At 47.0% G+C, this 17465-nt stretch overlaps 1 protein-coding gene across 9 annotated transcripts in view; it reads left to right on the top strand.

Moving 5' to 3' along the window:
• LOC149305710 (focal adhesion kinase 1) overlaps window positions 1-17465 on the top strand; it is a 61115-nt gene that overhangs the window by 37967 nt on the left and 5683 nt on the right. For 8 of the 9 annotated variants that reach the window (XM_089477226.1, XM_089477225.1, XM_089477224.1 and 5 more), the window contains 11 exons: window positions 235-319; window positions 2757-2857; window positions 3782-3897; window positions 4960-5060; window positions 5503-5592; window positions 7078-7282; window positions 11296-11407; window positions 12046-12132; window positions 12838-12975; window positions 13342-13473; window positions 14930-14992. In XM_089477226.1, coding sequence (XP_089333352.1) covers window positions 235-319; window positions 2757-2857; window positions 3782-3897; window positions 4960-5060; window positions 5503-5592; window positions 7078-7282; window positions 11296-11407; window positions 12046-12132; window positions 12838-12975; window positions 13342-13473; window positions 14930-14992 — 1230 coding nt within the window. The remainder of the gene's footprint in view (window positions 1-234; window positions 320-2756; window positions 2858-3781; window positions 3898-4959; window positions 5061-5502; window positions 5593-7077; window positions 7283-11295; window positions 11408-12045; window positions 12133-12837; window positions 12976-13341; window positions 13474-14929; window positions 14993-17465) is intronic. The other variant, XM_089477231.1, reaches the window with a different exon arrangement.

Genomic DNA, 17465 nt, shown 5'->3' with positions numbered 1-17465 from the left:
GACCGTCTAATGTGTGCGATACAGACATGCGCGATCATCAGTGTCTGCGTGTTATTAGCTGAAGCGCGTTGTGTTAGATGTAGATCGGCTCGCGTTTTATGATTAATGCAGAAAACCCGCTAATTCTGAAGGGCTCCTTTACCGTTTCTTTCCTCTGTAGGACGGGAAGGCGTTTGCGCCGTGATGTCTCCCCCCGTGGTGATAAAATCTGATTGAAATGTTTCCTTCTTGCAGGAGAATCCAGCCATGGCCGTCGCGATCAAAACGTGTAAGAACTGCACATCCGACAGCGTGAGGGAGAAGTTCCTGCAAGAGGCCTGTAAGTCGTCTCCTGCCCCAGATACCCCGTAGCGGGGGGGGGGGCACTAGGCGCCTTCCTCCCCAAAAACCCCAGCCGAGCGTCGGTCGGGCTCTCCAGATTGTCGCTGTGCACGATTAACCCCGCAGCGCTCAGGAGTCGCCTCTCCTCCTCGTACCTTTTTTGGGGCAAGGGTTGTGACGTTAACGCTGAGCTTTCTCGTCGTGATGTGACATTGAACTTGCTAATTGCCAATTAGTGCAGTGTCACCTGGCATGTGCCTCCCGGCTACTTGTTTCTCTGCATAAGTGCAGCCGCCGGTCCGCACCATCTGCTCGGATTTCTAAATTGTTATTCGGAGTGTTGAGCGTCTCATTGGTTCTAAGAGGATTTTTTAAAATTTCTCACCTTGGAGGCGTGCGTGTGATACTATAGTGTATATAGGTACAGCTACATAGATATATGTGTGTGTATATATATATATATATATATATATATATATATATATACCGTATTTGCTCGATTATAAGACGAGGTTTTTTCCAGAGCAAATGCTCTGAAAAATACCCCTCGTCTTATAATCAGGGTCGTCTTATAATCAGACCTCAAATAGGTCTGATTATGAGACTAAGATCCAGATCCCCCGCAGCGATGCAGAGGACCTGGATCCTCCTGTGTTAATCCCCCCCCCCCCAATTTACCGGTGCTTCTGAGTCCCCGGTGCTTAGTCCGGGCTGCGTGTAGAGCTCTACGCTCTACACGATACAATCGCGTAGAGCTCTAAACGCTGCCCGGACTAAGCACCGGGGACTCAGAAGCACCGGTAAGTTGGAGGGGGGGGGCATAACACAGGAGGATGCAGGGGACCTGCATCCTCCTGTGTTATGCCCCCTCCAACGTACCGGTGCTTCTGAGTCCCCGGTGCTTAGAGCTCTACGCGATTCGCGTGGAGCTCTACATGCTGCCCGGACTAAGCACCTGGGGCTCAGATGCAGGGGACCTGGACCCTCCTGTGTTATGCGCCCCCCCCAACTCAGAAGCACCGGTAAGTTTGGAGGAGGGAGGGGGAGTGTTAAATGTGGGTTTGAGGCATTTCTGGAGGCAGAGTGCTCTGTGAAATGCCTTTTAACCCCTTTAATGCCACTCTGCCTCCTGAAATGCCTTAAACCTCCCTATATGCCACTCTTCCCCATAATATGCCTTTTAACCCTCTAAGTGCCAGAGTGGCATATAGGGTTAAAAGGCATATCATGGGGCACAGTGGCATATAGGGTTAAAAGGCATATTATGGGGCACTGTGGCATTTAGAGGGTTAAAAGGCATATCATGGGGCACAGTGGCATATAGGGGGTATAAGGCACTTCTGGGGCAGATGTGCATAACTGGGGGGCAGGTTGGAAAATAGAAGGAAATAAAACCAAAATATTTTTCTCAAGCATAGCTTTTATTAAAAAAAGTGTTTAAATGAATTAACATTTACTGGTAAAACTTTTTTCCTATAGGGTCGTCTTATATTCAGGCTTTTTCTTTTTTTCCTAAATTAATATTAAGATTTGGGGGGTCGTCTTATAATCAGGGTCGTCTTATAATCGAGCAAATACGGTATATATATACTACCTTTCAAACGTTTGGGGCCACTGAGCTGTTTCCATGGAAAACAAGGACATTTCTAGGAAATTAGGGATCTGTTCTACTGAAAGGAAGTTTTACTTTAGTGAGAAGGTGGTAGATAGGTGGAGCAGCCTACACGCAGAAATGGTAATACAGTGAGGGTATTAAACACACATGGGATAGACATACGGCTTTTGAATCTAAGACGAGACCAACGGCTGATTAAGGTTTGACTCTTTACAGCAGGAGAAATGGGCAGATTAGACTGGGGCCGGATGGGGCCAATCTGCAGGGAGATTGTGTTTTAATATTGATTGTTTGCAGGCGTATTGGGTTGTAACAGACGTGCCCCTCGCAGGCCTCGGGTTATTTACAAGCACCTGTTGGGTAGCAGAAATATCGCCCTCCCGGTCAGATATCTTTCATTTCTTTTTTCTGTCGTTGGGCAGCGTGACTGTTCCCCCCGCACAGGGACAGCTGTCATTGTTTTTCCGGAGCGGCGTGTTTGGGAACAGGTGATACTTGATGATATTGGCCTTGGGGTAAAATGATCCTCTCCAGGTGGTAAATAAGATGACGGGCGCACTGCGCTGCCGGATCCCCCGCAGATAGACAATGGATTGAATCCACAGGAATATTAATGCCTGAATGAAATCGGTGGCGAGCAGGGCTGTCCGGCTGAGGGTTAAGGGTGTGGGAGTCCTACCTCTGGCAGCGTTCTTTAGTACCGATCTCTGTGTATTAACCTAGCTCGAGAAAATTCTTATTGTAGAACGTTGGCGTTTACATAAATCTCAGGCAGGAATTCCTCCCGTAAAGTGTTTTTGGTCATTTTATTTTTTTGTAGTAACGATGCGCCAGTTTGACCATCCGCACATTGTGAAATTAATCGGCGTTATCACGGAGAACCCCGTCTGGATCATCATGGAGCTCTGCACCCTGGGAGAGGTGAGAACAGATCGCGTGCGGCGCGCGGCGCATCCGCAAAAAGAAATCCAGCTCCGCAAAAAGAAATCCAGCTCCGTCTGGAACTTTAAATGCTTCGTTCCCAGCGGAGGCGAACATTATACTTAGAGAACGTGCGTGGTTCCATAAAACAGAGCTATTCCCCAATATTGTATTTTTATATATTTATTTTAAACTTTTTTATGCTTATTAAGCTTTTCCCCCCATAATACAAATTATATAATATATATATATATATTTATTTATTTATTTATTTTTAATCAGTCCGTACTCTCTACTGCGCATGCTCAGTAGCTTCCCATTTGGAGTTATTGCAGCAGCCAAATAATTGCATGTTCACGCATCATGCGTGTTATTGGCGGCGGCTGCTAATCCCATTGGATTAAATGAGAGCTCGCTTACACAGAATGGGAGCTCTACTGAGCATGTGCAGGAAGTGTACTGATGTATGCTTCCTTCTTTCAGTGGAGGCAGCTGGGGGCGGAGTTAAGAGACAGAAGTGTGGGTTTTTTAAATTATTTTTAATTTTTATATATAATTCCAATAAATTAAGAGTGTCCGATTGGAATACGGGAGAACGTACTGGAGCCCGGGTGAAAGGGGCCAATATGCATTTAATATGAAAATAGTGCTGGAGCGCTCTTTTAAAGTTGCTCTAGGGTTGGATATATATTTTAAGATTTTTTGGGAGAAATGTTGTTTTTAGAAGCCCTGAATGGGTGAATCTTGCGTGACAATATAATGTTAGAAGCCATAGCTCCCGTCTGCCCTGAGCTTCTGGGAATTATCAGTGACCTGTCTTTTTTTTTTTTCTTTCTTCAGTATAAAGTCCTGCTTGTTTTTACTTTTTAATTCTAAGACTAAGACTTTTTTTTCTTTTTCTCTGTTTTTTTTTTCTCTCGACAGTTACGATCGTTCTTACAAGTGAGGAAATACAGCTTGGACCTGGCGTCTCTCATCCTGTACGCGTTCCAGCTCAGCACGGCCCTCGCCTACCTGGAGAGCAAAAGATTTGTACATAGGTACGAGCGCCTCTGTCCTCCTGTGCGTCCCGGGTGCCGGTGGACTCTTTATTCGGGATATGGGGGGTCTTCGGGGGCTCTGTGCTTTTGCCCCATGTGATATGTGGACGAGTATCATGCGACAAGAGCTTCAGCACGTGCCTCCCTTAACCCTTTGTAAACCATCCCAATCTGGTCTGGGATTATAATAAAGCCATTCTGCATTAAACTCTGGCTGCCTGGGTATCATGGGAGTCAGTGTCTCCAGCATAGCAGTCTACGTTGGACATATTAGGGACACTCGGTTCTTATTCTTGTTCAGAAAGGCTGCTTTTGTATTTCGGTTGTTTTTTTTTTTTAATGATTAGGGCTGTTCCAGGATTTAATTACAAAAGGCGATTACTGAAAGGCAGTTGTGTGAAGCACTCAAGTGGGGACAGGTGGCAGGTGTGAGAATCTGACCCTTGCCGGGGCTGCCACTTTGGCACAAGAATTCCCCGTATTACTTGTTTTAGACAGCGTTTGTAACAGTCGGGGGTAACAGTCGGGGCAGCGTGGGGCATCTTCCCGAGTTACAGTCCTGACAGCTACATATCCTCCTTGTAAATGTCGCAACGTCGCCTCCTCCTGGACATTTTGTGTATTACACGTTTTGAATAAAATATATGTATATAATTATAATTTTATGCATCCGTTTATATAAATATGTATTAAGCGTAAAATGTATCTAATTTGTTAGCATTTATTTTTTAGCAAAGGGGGGGATTTTTTGCAGCATGTAAACAATGCCCCGTATATATCCGTTTGCTCTGTTTAATACGGAGTCTCCCAGCTTGACCTCCCGTCGTGTTGCATTTCAGCGGAGTCTGGTGTTTTTGCGTGTAGTAGAAATAGTTTTTTGTGTTTTGTGGAAAGGTTAGGCAGCTGGCCTTGAACTACAACTCCCATGATTCTCCAGTTGCGTCTCACACGCCGCTTCTTTTAACCCTTTACATGCTGTGTGCTGTAGAACATATTGCGTTATCAGATTGCGCTTCCCACCCGCGGCCGCCATTAACGCTCTGCCGTCTCCTTTCTTCTCAGGGATATCGCTGCTAGAAACGTCTTGGTTTCTTCCTCTGACTGCGTGAAATTAGGAGACTTCGGGCTGTCGCGCTATATGGAAGACAGTACTTACTACAAAGGTAGGACAGGAGACCACCCTCGGGATACCGCCAGCCGAGTCCCACGGGTCAGCGTTGCTTAAAACTCAGCCACGTAAGCGGCCATATTCCACCCCAAAACACATCCGGGACAGTAGACAGTCCGCCATTTCTAACCCTTACACGTGGTTCAGCATTCGTGATAACGCAGGGAACCCCGGCGCCCTGAACAGAAGAATAAGAATGTATGTTTGTGATATATATATATATACGTTCACACACAGTATTTTATTGAAGAGATGCAGGATTTTTGAACCCTTAAAGCGCCTGGGGTTGGCCATCACTTTGACGCCCCTTTCTGGCAGTCTAAGGGTTACAGGCTACGTGGCCTTTGCGGTTTCTCTTTTCTTGTAACCCGCGGGAATTGCATCGATTAAATGAATTACAAATCCAGGATATTCTGACGCTCGGTCTTTGTGTGCAGCTTCCAAAGGGAAATTACCCATTAAGTGGATGGCTCCGGAATCCATTAACTTCCGCCGCTTTACCTCCGCCAGCGACGTCTGGATGTTCGGTGAGTGTTACCGTTAAGAATGAATAGAGCCTGAGCCGTTACGCAGAGCTGTGCAGATTGTGAATACGTCGGGAAATGAATGAAACTTTTTGTTGCGCCTTTTAATCGATAGTGGTTGTTTTCACATAAAAGGGGATGTGTTGATGCATATTGAGTATAGGGTGCTGTTAAGTTCCGTCTTGACTGATTTTGAGGCTTAACCGTTACTATACTGCGTGGGTAGTAGATAAGTGGAGCAGCCTCCCAGCAGAAGCGGTAGAGGGCAATACAGTGAGGGGATTAAACATGCATGGGGTAGGCATACGGCTCCTGAATCTAAGATGAGACCAACAACTGATTAAGGTTTGAGTCTTTACAGCGGGAGAAACGGGGGCCGAATGGGGCCGATCTGCCGGCAGGTTCTGTGTTTCTATGGTGCTATAATGTATCAGTTTGCTTTTACCCAATTGCACCAATAACGGTGGATTTTAATGTTTTTTGCGTGTAAAGCGCTAACCTGTTACCGTGTTTGATACTTTGGGTCTTTCTGTGCGTAATGTTATGCATAAAGTAGCAAATATATGCAAATTAGGCAGCCCGTGGAACTGTGGGTAAGGAACCCTAAAGCTCTGTGCCCTTATCCTGCACGTCCCCTCCTGGATTTCCTAGAGTGTCCTAGGAACTTTGCCAAATATTATTTATTGATAACTATAGCACCATCATATTCCGCAGCGCTGTACAATGGGATATATACTGCTGTTAAAAAGTTTGGGGTCACCTGGGTCCCAATGGCACGTTGTGTTCGCTGATCCAAGTTTTATGTTTAAAACGATAATTGATGGTTAGAAATCATTTTGTAATTAGGTTACAGACAGAAATTTCCTCGTTTTCCAGGAAAGCAGCTCGGTGACCCCAAACTTTTGGCCGGTGGTATAAATGTATTTTATTTTTCAGTCTTTTAGCTTCTTTAGGTTTTATGTTTTCCGTATCGCTGCTGCATACGCAGAGCTGACGAAGGAGTCGTCAATGTGAATGAGTTCAGGAAGCGGCTTCATGTTCGCAGAATGTATTATATTTTTATTTATTTTATGTATCTTATGTATTTTTATGTATTTTTGTACACTGTAGGGCCATCAATGCTTTCTTTGTGTGTCTAAGACATGCGCAGAATCCAAAACATTCCGTTTGGTAAAGCTGTCCGCGATCCGCTCATCGGAAAACGGAATGTTTATTACGAAAATAAATAACAATTAGATATTTTTTGCTCAGGGATGCAGTGATTTGGGTATCACTTGGGGGTCTCCTCTCCCCCTCCTCGTTTCTTTCTTGAATTGGGGATGAAAACTTTTGTTTTTGTTGATTTGGGCAAAAAATACAAAAAATAATTTCTCTCATTTTTATTTGGTCGCCTTAAACCCCTTTTGTAACTGGTTTATCCTCGTTTTTTTCTGCTTTTCCCTGTTTTTTGGTGAATTAACCGTTTTTGTCTGTTTTTGGCTCGTCTAGGTGTGTGCATGTGGGAGATTTTAATGTATGGAGTGAAGCCTTTTCAAGGTGTGAAGAACAATGACGTGATTGGCCGGATTGAGAACGGCGAACGCTTGCCTATGCCCCCCAACTGCCCCCCCACACTCTATAGCCTTATGACCAAGTGCTGGGCCTACGACCCCAGCCGGAGGCCGCGCTTCACGGAGCTCAAAGCACAACTCAGGTAGGAACGGACTGTCGGCGTCTGTGCGTCGTCTCGCGGTGTCGCTGTGCGGGCTCTCGCTCCGCCTGGCCACGGGATGTGCCGTTTTGCATGATTGGTAGTGGATACCTGGACTAGGGATCCAGTGGAGGCAGTAGACCCAAAGAGTGAAATCTGTCAAATATGTGCACGTTGTCTTGACAGGAAGGATACAGGCGGATCGGCGCATCTTGCAGCCGTTCAGAGAGAAGTCATTTCATGCCGGTTATACACGAGCCTGGCGTAGAGATTTACACTCGCATCGTCTTCGCTTTACCCGATTCCGGATTCTTTTGCGGCTCTTATTGACCGATTCGTGTCCCGGAGACATAATCGCTAAAGCGTGGGTCACCTCCTCTGCGGGAAGGGCTGAGCCGGCCCTGTATTATGTATAGTTCAAACAGTGAGATTACTCAAATCTCCTCATATTGACTATACATAATACAGGGCCGGCCCAGCCCTCCCTGCAGGAGAATCTCTCTGTGACTGGCCATACGTTTCCCCACCACCACGTTGGTGAATACACCTCCGGTGCATCCAAAACCCGAACCCAGCAGGGCCAGGGCTGCCGGGTCCAAAGCGGAGACCGCTGTGCCCTCCTCTCCGTACCCCGTTAACACCAACTGCGGAGATCACAGAGAAACCAGAACAAAGCGCCGTCACCATGGAGACGCTACATACATTCCGCGTGCTTAGACATACTCCCGGCCCGATCAAATAAGGGTTAAAGCGGCCGGCCAATCCCGTTACTTCCAAACAGAGGTGTTTCTGAGCAAAGTAACTCCGTTTAAAGGAACGGCGTCACGAAATTAACATCTCCAGCCGTAAATCTCAAATCGATACAGATTGGGAGTGAGTTTAAAATCTTACGGTTTATTAACATAGATGCTATACATGTTCCAGTTCCCGTACACGCCTGCCCCGGAACATGCAACATACCGTATTTGCTCGATTATAAAACCAGTTTTTTTTCCAGCAAATGCTCTGAAAAATACCCCTCTTGTAATCGGGGTAGTCTTATAATCAGACCGCAGCGATACAGGGCACCTGGATCCTCCTGTCCCCCCCCCCCCCCAACTTACCGGTGCTTCTGAGTCCCCGGTGCTTAGTCCTGGCAGTGTGTAGAGCTCTACACGCTGCCCGGACTACGCACCGGCAAGTTTGGAGGGGGGAGTGTTAAATGGGGGGCATAAGGCATTTCTGGAGGCAGAGTGCTCTGTGAAATGCCTTTTAACCCCCTTAATGCCACTCTGCCTCCAGAAATGCCTTTTTAACCCTCTATACGCCACTCTGCCTCCTGAAATGCCTTATACCTCCCTATATGCCACTCTGCCCCATGATATGCCTTTTAACTCCCTAAATGCCAGAGTGGCATATAGGGGTATAAGGCAAATCTGGAGACAGAGTGGCACATAGGGGGTCAAAAGGCATACCATGGGGCACAGTGGCATATAGAGGGTTAAAAGGCATATCATGGGGCACAGTGGCATATAAGAGGGGTATAAGGCATTTCTGGGGCAGAGTGGCAAGCCTGGGGCAGATGTGCATAACTGGGGGGGTAGGTTGAAAAAAAAAAAGGAAATAAAAACAAAATATTTTTCTCAATCATAGCTTTTATTAACAAACAATTGTTCACATAGTTTACATGAACTAACATTTACTGGTAAACCTTTTTTCCTATAGGGTCGTCTTATATTCAGGCTTTTTCTTTTTTTCATAAAGAGGGTGGTAGTTAAATGGAGCAGCCTCCCAGCAGAAGAGGTGGGATTTAAACATCTGTACCTCCTGAATCCAAGACGAGACTGGTAAAGGTTTGAGTCTTTACAGCAGGAGAGATGGGGGCTAAATGGGGGCCGATCTGCCGTTAAATACTATGATTTAGGAAGCCAATTCCCGTATTCAAATTGGTTCTAAAAACGCTGGCAGGAAATGACCCAGCGCGACAAATAAAGGGTTAAAACGCAAATTACAGGTTTACGGCATTCCCGCTCGCAATCTGCAGCCAAGAGCGCTCCATAGCGGCTTATCGCTGAAAAAACACATTTATCCGGAAAAAGTCAATATTTCAGAAGCAATCCTCCGGAGACGGCATTTTTTATTTTAATTTAAGAAGTACTTGTGACCAGCGATTTAAAAAAATAAAAAATAATCCAGATTTTTTAAATATTTACCCAAAACCTTTGTTTGTAAAAAAAATAAATCAAAATAATAAAAAAAAATCTTCCAGGGCTTCGTTATAATTCAGAGCTCGTCTGTCTTACTGTTACTAAAAATAGGCTTTTTTGGGGAAAATATGTGACATTGTGCCCTTTCCGTGCGTTCTCGGGAACCACTTGAATCTCCGAAACAGCTGGAAAGCAAAAGCCGGAGAGATCCCATGGGGGGGGTCTGTCTACGGAATCGCCCCCCTCTTATGGATTTTCAGGATCCCCCCCCCTTTTTTTTTCTTTCCCTGTTTATACATCTCGTGTGCGATACGGTAACTCGCAGCACCCTTTATTTACCGAAGGAAAGTGAAACGGAGTAACCTGTTAAACTTCGTTAATAAGCCGGCCTCTAAAGTGTTGTTTTTTGGGGGTTTTTTGTTTGTTTCCGTTTCACTTTTTTAAAAAAAACAAAACATTTTTTTAAATGAATCAAAATGTTTAGTTTTAGGCTTTTTTATTTGTTTTTTAATGAGATCGCCGTCTCTGTAACTGTGGCCGTTATTAACGGAGCGAACGCTTCCTTCTTCAGTGTTGTTGTTTTTTTGTTTGTTTCGTGATGTTTCTGATTGGTTGGCCACTTTTAACTCTTTGTAGGTTGAGGTGTTACTGACATCCCTGGGACTCTTGAAATATTAACCCTTTAATAGCTCGTCGTAAAGATGGCTCTGTGCAGTGACTCACTGGGTGTGTTGCCCAAATGGCTCTAATACCGGTCGTCATGGAAACCTTGCCATTATTTAAAGATACACTTAAGATTCACCTGCATTCAAGCAGCGATATCAACCGTAACATACTGGGAGCAAAAAGCTCTGGGGGCTTCCCCTTGAGTTAAATGGTTTTACCCGGCTGATAGACATGGCTTTATTTTTTGATCGAAGACGTTGTTTTAATGCAAATTCTGCCGTCTCCGAGATTCCGGCTTCACTTTACATGCAAAATGCAATCGTGCAGGAGGAATACTCTGTTGGTTGCCATGGCAGCTGCACCACTTTTAGCACTGCTCCGTATAAAGCAGCGTCTCCGCTTGGTCCGCCTGTCCTCCGAATGGCACAGAAGGGGAAATTTCTGAAACTTTTCTCTGTGGTTTGTCTTCCTGTGGATGAGTTACACGGGAAACATTACTCATGGCGCTGAGTGGTTGCCACGGTAACCGCAGCAGAGCAGGTCTCTGCCGGGCGAGGATGCCGGAGCGAGGATCGGAGTCGCCGTGCATCTCAGACATTCCGTAAAGCTCTGGAAATCATGGCTCGCTTCCAGTATTAACAATCCACATAGCAGGGCGGGGAGGAGGCGGCGGGGAGAGCGGCCCATCGCTCTCAGATCGTCACGTTAGAGTGCTCGAGAGCGCTGCTCAGTCAGAACGCTGTCTTAAGCCTTCCCAAGTCTTGCTCTTGGAAAACATAATCGCGATATCGGGGGCTTCCGGATAAAGAATGCCGAGGAGGTTTTAAAGTTATGCAGTCGTCATAGCAACCAGTGGAACGCTCTTGCGGATTGCTAAGTATTCTAGATTGTAAGCTTGCGAGCTGGGCTCTCTCTACCTAACTATATTGTATTGGGTCGTCTTAATCGGTCAGACCCTTTGAACGTAGGGACTGTAAGAAGCGCTGCGGGAATAGTTGGCTCTATAGAAATAAAAGAGGAGAATAATTAAGGGAGACGGTAATGGATCTCCTGTGGGTTGAAATGTTATACATGGTACGGGGTGGGGGGGGCGGCTTTTCTGCTAATAACTGATAATTGCTTCGTTTGGTTGTATTAATAGCCGTCTGTTTTTGACTTTTTCAGTACAATTTTGGAGGAAGAGAAGCTGCAGCAGGAGGAGCGGATGAGGATGGAGTCCCGGCGGCAGGTCACCGTGTCCTGGGATTCAGGAGGGTCTGATGAAGCCCCTCCAAAGGTATGAACGCCGACCGCAAATCGTCCCTCTACCGTTTCTGCTGGGAGGCCTTTCCACTTATCTACCACCCCCTCATTAAAGTAAAACTTCTTTACATTCCAAAAAAACAATTTCCCTCATTCGTAAGACGGAGAGGATACACCCCGCCATGGTGTGCAGTGGTTTGTCACCATGCGGGAATCTGCGATTTGCCCTGAGAAGGGGGGCAAACACAAGAGGGGGTGGGGAGAGGCATTAGAAATGTTCACCGGGGGGGGGGGGCTGCCTACCTATGGGGGTCAAAATGTTTTTTTCTTTTTCAAAGTTTGAAAAGTGATGATATCGCCGTAGCAACCAATAGAATGTTTCAGCTGTTGGAGTTCCATGGGTTGCTACAGTAATAGCATTAGTATATATAAATATAATATATTATATGTATTTAATCCTTATTAGATATACGCACTCCCCATTCGCCATCGTATTCCGTATCATCAACGTACCCGAAATAACCCTCTCTTGGGTTCCAGTCATTAAAAGGCCGTCACGAGCCATGAATCGATTTTGTGACCAGCCGCCCCGCGTCTGCCTGTCTGGGCGTCTGCCGTTACCCCCGACACCCCTGGGTATATTTATTAACTGTGAATTACCCGTCTTTACAGCCCAGCAGACCGGGATACCCCAGCCCGAGGTCCAGCGAAGGCTTCTTCCCCAGCCCTCAACATCTGGTGCAGCCCAACCACTACCAGGTAAGTGCCCGTCCGTATGATCCTTTTAAATCACCCCCGTATGCAAATTACTGGTGCCCCCCGCCTTCCTTTACTTTATTCCTGGGCAGGGCTCAGGACATGTGCTTCGAAAAGATGTCCTAAAAATGTCTTGAACGGAGTGGCGAACCCGTTCCTCTTATCAAAGGGAACCATAACACCGGAGAGCCCTCTCGGCAGCCCAAGCAGGAAGTCGTCACCCACTTCCTGTTCTCTCCCCGCATTGTTTTCTCGGACGGCCCACGAGCCTCTAGCGCTAGAGATTGTTTCCAGCCGCGCAGGTCCCTCCGTAGCGCTATTATCACAGATATCTCAGAGAGCGAGATACAATGTATAGAAAAGAGTCCAAATGATGACTGTTTAGTGAATATGGCGCCGAGACACCGGCTTTTATATTCTTCTCTCTTTTTAAGTATTGGGTTGAATCCAATAGATTGTAAGCTCCTGTACCAGTGCGTCTTATCGCGTGCTGCACTACGGAATCTGCTGGCGCTATATAAATAAACGGAATAAGAGTAGAATGGATCGGGTTGCAACAGGCAGCTTTTAAGATACTGCTGAGCCAAAAATCCCATGATATTTATCCAGCTGGCTGGCTGTTATGGGATTTGCAGTAAAGACCCTCCCTACCTCAGTTTAACCCTTTTTATGTCTCACGTGTTTAATTTCTGCCTCTTCGCCCTTTAGGTGTCTTCGTATCCAATGTCCCACGTGATCGCTCCCATGCCTGGCAACCTGTACCCCGGCCAGGCGACCATACTGGACCATCACGACTCGTGGAACCACCGGACGCAGGACATCACTATGTGGCAGCCCAGCCTGGAGGTAACGGGTTTGTTCTCGAGATCGTGGATAGGCAGTACCGGCTGTAACTCTCATCACGCACAGCCAGGATTTTTCTTTACGCCCTGTGTATTGAAAGCTACGGCGAATGTTTGCCCTGGCCTTTTTTTTAATTGGCTGGCGGCGTATCACTCCTCCAATAGGAAGTGTTCAGCGTGACGGAGAACCTCCTCGGGCACCGACGGCTTTTCTGGCAGTCGGACTGAATTTATTGAGTTGGCTAATAAACGCTATTCCTAAAAATAACTTCCCGCCATCTGTCAGGGAGCGGGGGATGGGGGGGGTAAATAGACGGCAGGGCACGATCTCTTCCTGAGGGTAACGGAAGCTCTGTGTTTCTTCCCGCAGGATTCGGGGCCTTTGGACATGAGGGGCATAGGCCAAGGTTTACCCGCACACTTAATGGAGGAGCGCTTAATAAGACAGCAGCAAGAAATGGAGGAAGATCAGCGCTGGCTTGAAAAAGAAGAGAGGTTTTTGGTGAGAATCTCTCTTTATCGGACCATCTCGGCAGGGCGGAGGTGACGGTGAAGAAAGTTGCCGCGGCTCAACCATAAATGATGGGGGGGGGGGTCCGCAAGCCTGAGGGGGTCCCTGATCCTCCACTCACAGCAAGCCCAGCACACAACTCAGACACTCATGGTTAAACCCTTACATGCCAGCATTAAAGGGGTTAAACACACACGTGAAATCTTTAGCAAAGAAAGTTGGGGGTCAGAGGGGATAAAAATCATGCAGGGGGGGTTAATGGAACGGACTATCTTAAGAATGTTGGCTGCCAGAAATCTAAATGTTTATTTGGGATGTTTACGTTCCCCTTTTGTTTGAGTATTTAGATATATTTGGAAGGAAAATGTATCTTTTAAGCCTATTGTGTGTGGGTGCATCCACTTGACACGGGGGGGGGGGGGCAGTTATGCCTCTGTATAGCATCACGTATGTATTCCATGCAGGCGTGTGAAACCAGGAACACGCTATAAATGATATATACATTGCAGTTTCTGGTGCTGCCGTCTCGCACGCCCTGTGCCCTGTATTCTAGGATATGATTCTGCGTCGTACTGACCCCGCGTACGTTATTCTTCCTAAGAGCTTTTAGAATCCGCTCTCCTTAACAGGACATTCTGCGCCGTGGGCCGCCGCTAACCCTTATTTTGAAAGCTTCATACCTCCCAAGTGTCCTGGTGCTAGGAAGACAGTCCTGATTTTCAAGCCCTGTCCTTCATTACATGGCGCACCGTCCCGTTTTCGGTAAGACCAGTGGAGGTCTGTGCCGAGGAGTAACATTTTTGTCTTTCTCAAACCCCTTCCACGTATTTATTGCTCTTAAATAACCCGTGACTCTGTCCGTTTAACCCTTTATCAGTCCTGCAGAGGAAAAAAAAACTCTACTTCTTCAAACCTTCAGAAGTGAGGTATTTTTGGTTGCTGCGCTGCAGTGCATCTTGTTAACCCTCGTGGTGCCCAAACTTTTAGTTTTATTTTTTATTTATTTATTTTGGCAGCGTTCGGTAACAGAGCCAAGTTATTTTCTGCCTTTTCCACCCGTCTTCCGGCGTAATAAAAGCTAGTAGAGAAAAAAAAAAAAAAGAAAGTATCTTGTGCAACGTTTGAAAGGTTCAGTGATCGGCCCCCCGCTTCCACTCTCGGTGCTGCAGCCGAGCCAAGAACACATAAGCCGTCCTCCGTCAGGAAGCAGCAGTTACTTTCCTCTCGGCTCCTTCCAGACGCTCCGGCCGCAGACATGCAAGTTTTCAAATGTTGCGTTGGCAAAATGGTACGAGTTCGGAACGCACCCCCTGGAAATTACACGCCGTCCCCCAGAACGTCGGGGAGAGGATTACGCGGACCCCCAGGGAGCGGTGGGGGGGGGGTGACGAGGAACCTGCGTCCCGTTTGGGGGAATAATTTGAGGTTTGTGTATTTTCTGTTTCAGAAACCCGACGTCCGGCTTTCCCGGGGCAGCGTTGACCACGCCGACGGGAGCATTCCCTGCCCGGTGAGTATCCCGGCAGCCGGGTTTGCAAAATCTGCGGTTTATTGCATAAAAAAATAGCTAAAATTTATATTAAGTTCATAAAATGGCCATTTATTGATTAATTTAGCGCTCCATGGCGGGGCATCGATCCGGCGGTACGCAGGGGTTCGTAGGTTATTCGGCGGTGTTGGGAGGTGACCCCGGCTCGCCGCGGGACTCGTTAACGCGCCGGCTGCTAATATCAACCCCGTGTTGGCTCTAAAAGTCATGTTTACTTAATTCTGACAAATTACCGGCGCGTCTCCATAATAACGCTCGGCCGGAGACGCTTGCGGGGAGTTTAATGCACTGATGGGGGGGGGGGGAGGGGGGGTTGTCAAATATTTTTTGAATACCATATGGCATTCAAATATTCTTTTTAAAAATAGCATTTGAAAGCCAAGAATCGCGCATGTTTTTGTTTTCTGTTCCCGTTGATTGTCGGGGTTCAGGCTCTGGATGGGGTATAAGGTGGGGTAATAAGGGAGGTATATTGTTCTTGTATGTAACTAGACGGGTTATATCCCCCGAACGTGGCCGTTCCGTATCTTAAAGGTAACATTGTAACTGCAGATCGTGTGCAGCGAATATACAGACCCCCCCCTTCTCATTAACCCCTTGCAGTTACAGCCCCTACTAGTAACCGCGATTGTTTTCTGTGGTCTCCAAAGGCAGCGTTTAGTTTTATTCCCGCGGTTTGAGAATCGGCATGTGGCCCATTTAATCCCACTTCTGCCACCATTAACCCCCCAAGCCTGAGGCCAGGAGCCCAAGTGTACCGAGAAGAATAATCTGGAGAGCATCATCTTGTTGGGTTTAGGATCTAAAACTCCACAGATATACAAATACATAGAATGTGACCCCAAATCTGCCTCCTCCGTCACCCGGCAGCACGTTATTATATTTACATCCCAAGTGCGTTGCTTTATATTTTTCAGCGTCATTAGTCACCCTTGTCTACTTGTCCAAATATAGCAGGGAGTTGCGTCCATCCAGTGTAAAGGTTGATGGGACTTGTTGTCCTTCGTCTACCACTGCCTTCGATGTAGTAAAGGGACTTTTCTGGAAGGATTTGAAAGGCTTATGGGAGTTGTAGTCCGCACAGAGAGCTAGTCTGCTGCTTGTAGTTATTGTATTCACAATGTGAGTGAACGCGAGCCGTTTACCGCAGGTTAGTGAATAAGGGCCCAGCCTGGGTGGATGTTTTGTTTCTGAGTCTCTGCTCAGCGAGGCCGTATAAACATCTTTCCCTCGCTGTGAATTCTTCCCTCGTCCATAAAATCCTCGGCCGTGTGACTCCTGTGACTTATAGCGGGGAGGAAAAAAAAAACATTTCTTCTGGGAATCTTTGTGGCTGGAAGACCATGAAAGGAAAGTTGGATCGGCCCGAGGTTTAGATAGGAAAACAACCAAATTCCATGCGTCCTTCTGGTCCCGGCGTAAGATTCCCCGGCCGCCGGAGCGCTCCTCGTCACCGAGTCAGCCAAAGGCAATGTGTTTCCATTCACACGTCGTCCTTCACAGCGGTCAACAGACTGCAGGATAAACCAGTGCCGAGTATCACAGGGGTCTGCGCTATTTCAAGCTTTAACCCTTTCTCTGCGAAGGCTTTCTCTGAACAGGCTGGTACGTTTAAACGAGTTGGCGGGAGCGGGCTTAGGGGGCAGTTTCTGTATCTCTTGTTTTTGCCAACATTGTGCAAATCGGGGGCCGAGACAAAAATGGGTCGAGAGACGTAATGGGGAGCGATCAGTGATAGGAGTGATAAAGGGCCATTGGAACACAGAAGTGATGGGAGTGATAAAGGGCCATTGGAACACAGAAGTGATGGGAGTGATAAAGGGCCATTGGAACACAGAAGTGATGGGAGTGATAAAGGACCGCTGGAACATAGGAGTGATGGGAGTGATAAAGGGCCATTGGAACACAGGAGTGATGGGAGTGATAAAGGGCCATTGGAATACAGGAGTGATGGGAGTGATAAAGGGCCATTGGAATACAGGAGTGATGGGAGTGATAAAGGGCCATTGGAACACAGGAGTGATGGGAGTGATAAAGGGCCATTGGGACACAGGAGTGATGGGAGTGATAAAGGGCCATTGGAATACAGGAGTGATAAAGGGCCATTGGAACACAGGAGTGATGGGAGTGATAAAGGGCCATTGGAACACAGGAGTGATGGGAGTGATAAAGGGCCATTGGAATACAGGAGTGATGGGAGTAATAAAGGGCCATTGGAATACAGGAGTGATAGGAGTGATAAAGGGCCATTGGGACACAGGAGTGATGGGCGTGATAAAGGGCCATTGGAATACAGGAGTGATGGGAGTGATCAAGGGCCATTGGAATACAGGAGTGATGGGAGTGATAAAGGGCCATTGGGACACAGGAGTGATGGGAGTGATAAAGGGCCATTGGAATACAGGAGTGATGGAAGTGATAAAGGGCCATTGGA

Source organism: Sceloporus occidentalis, unplaced genomic scaffold, assembly GCF_023333645.1.
Source record: "Sceloporus occidentalis isolate IW3139 unplaced genomic scaffold, rSceOcc1.0.p SCAF_11, whole genome shotgun sequence".
NCBI classification, from domain to species: Eukaryota; Metazoa; Chordata; class Lepidosauria; order Squamata; family Phrynosomatidae; genus Sceloporus; species Sceloporus occidentalis.
Note: the sequence above shows the minus strand (reverse complement) of the source record. Positions and strands in the feature narration are given on the sequence as shown.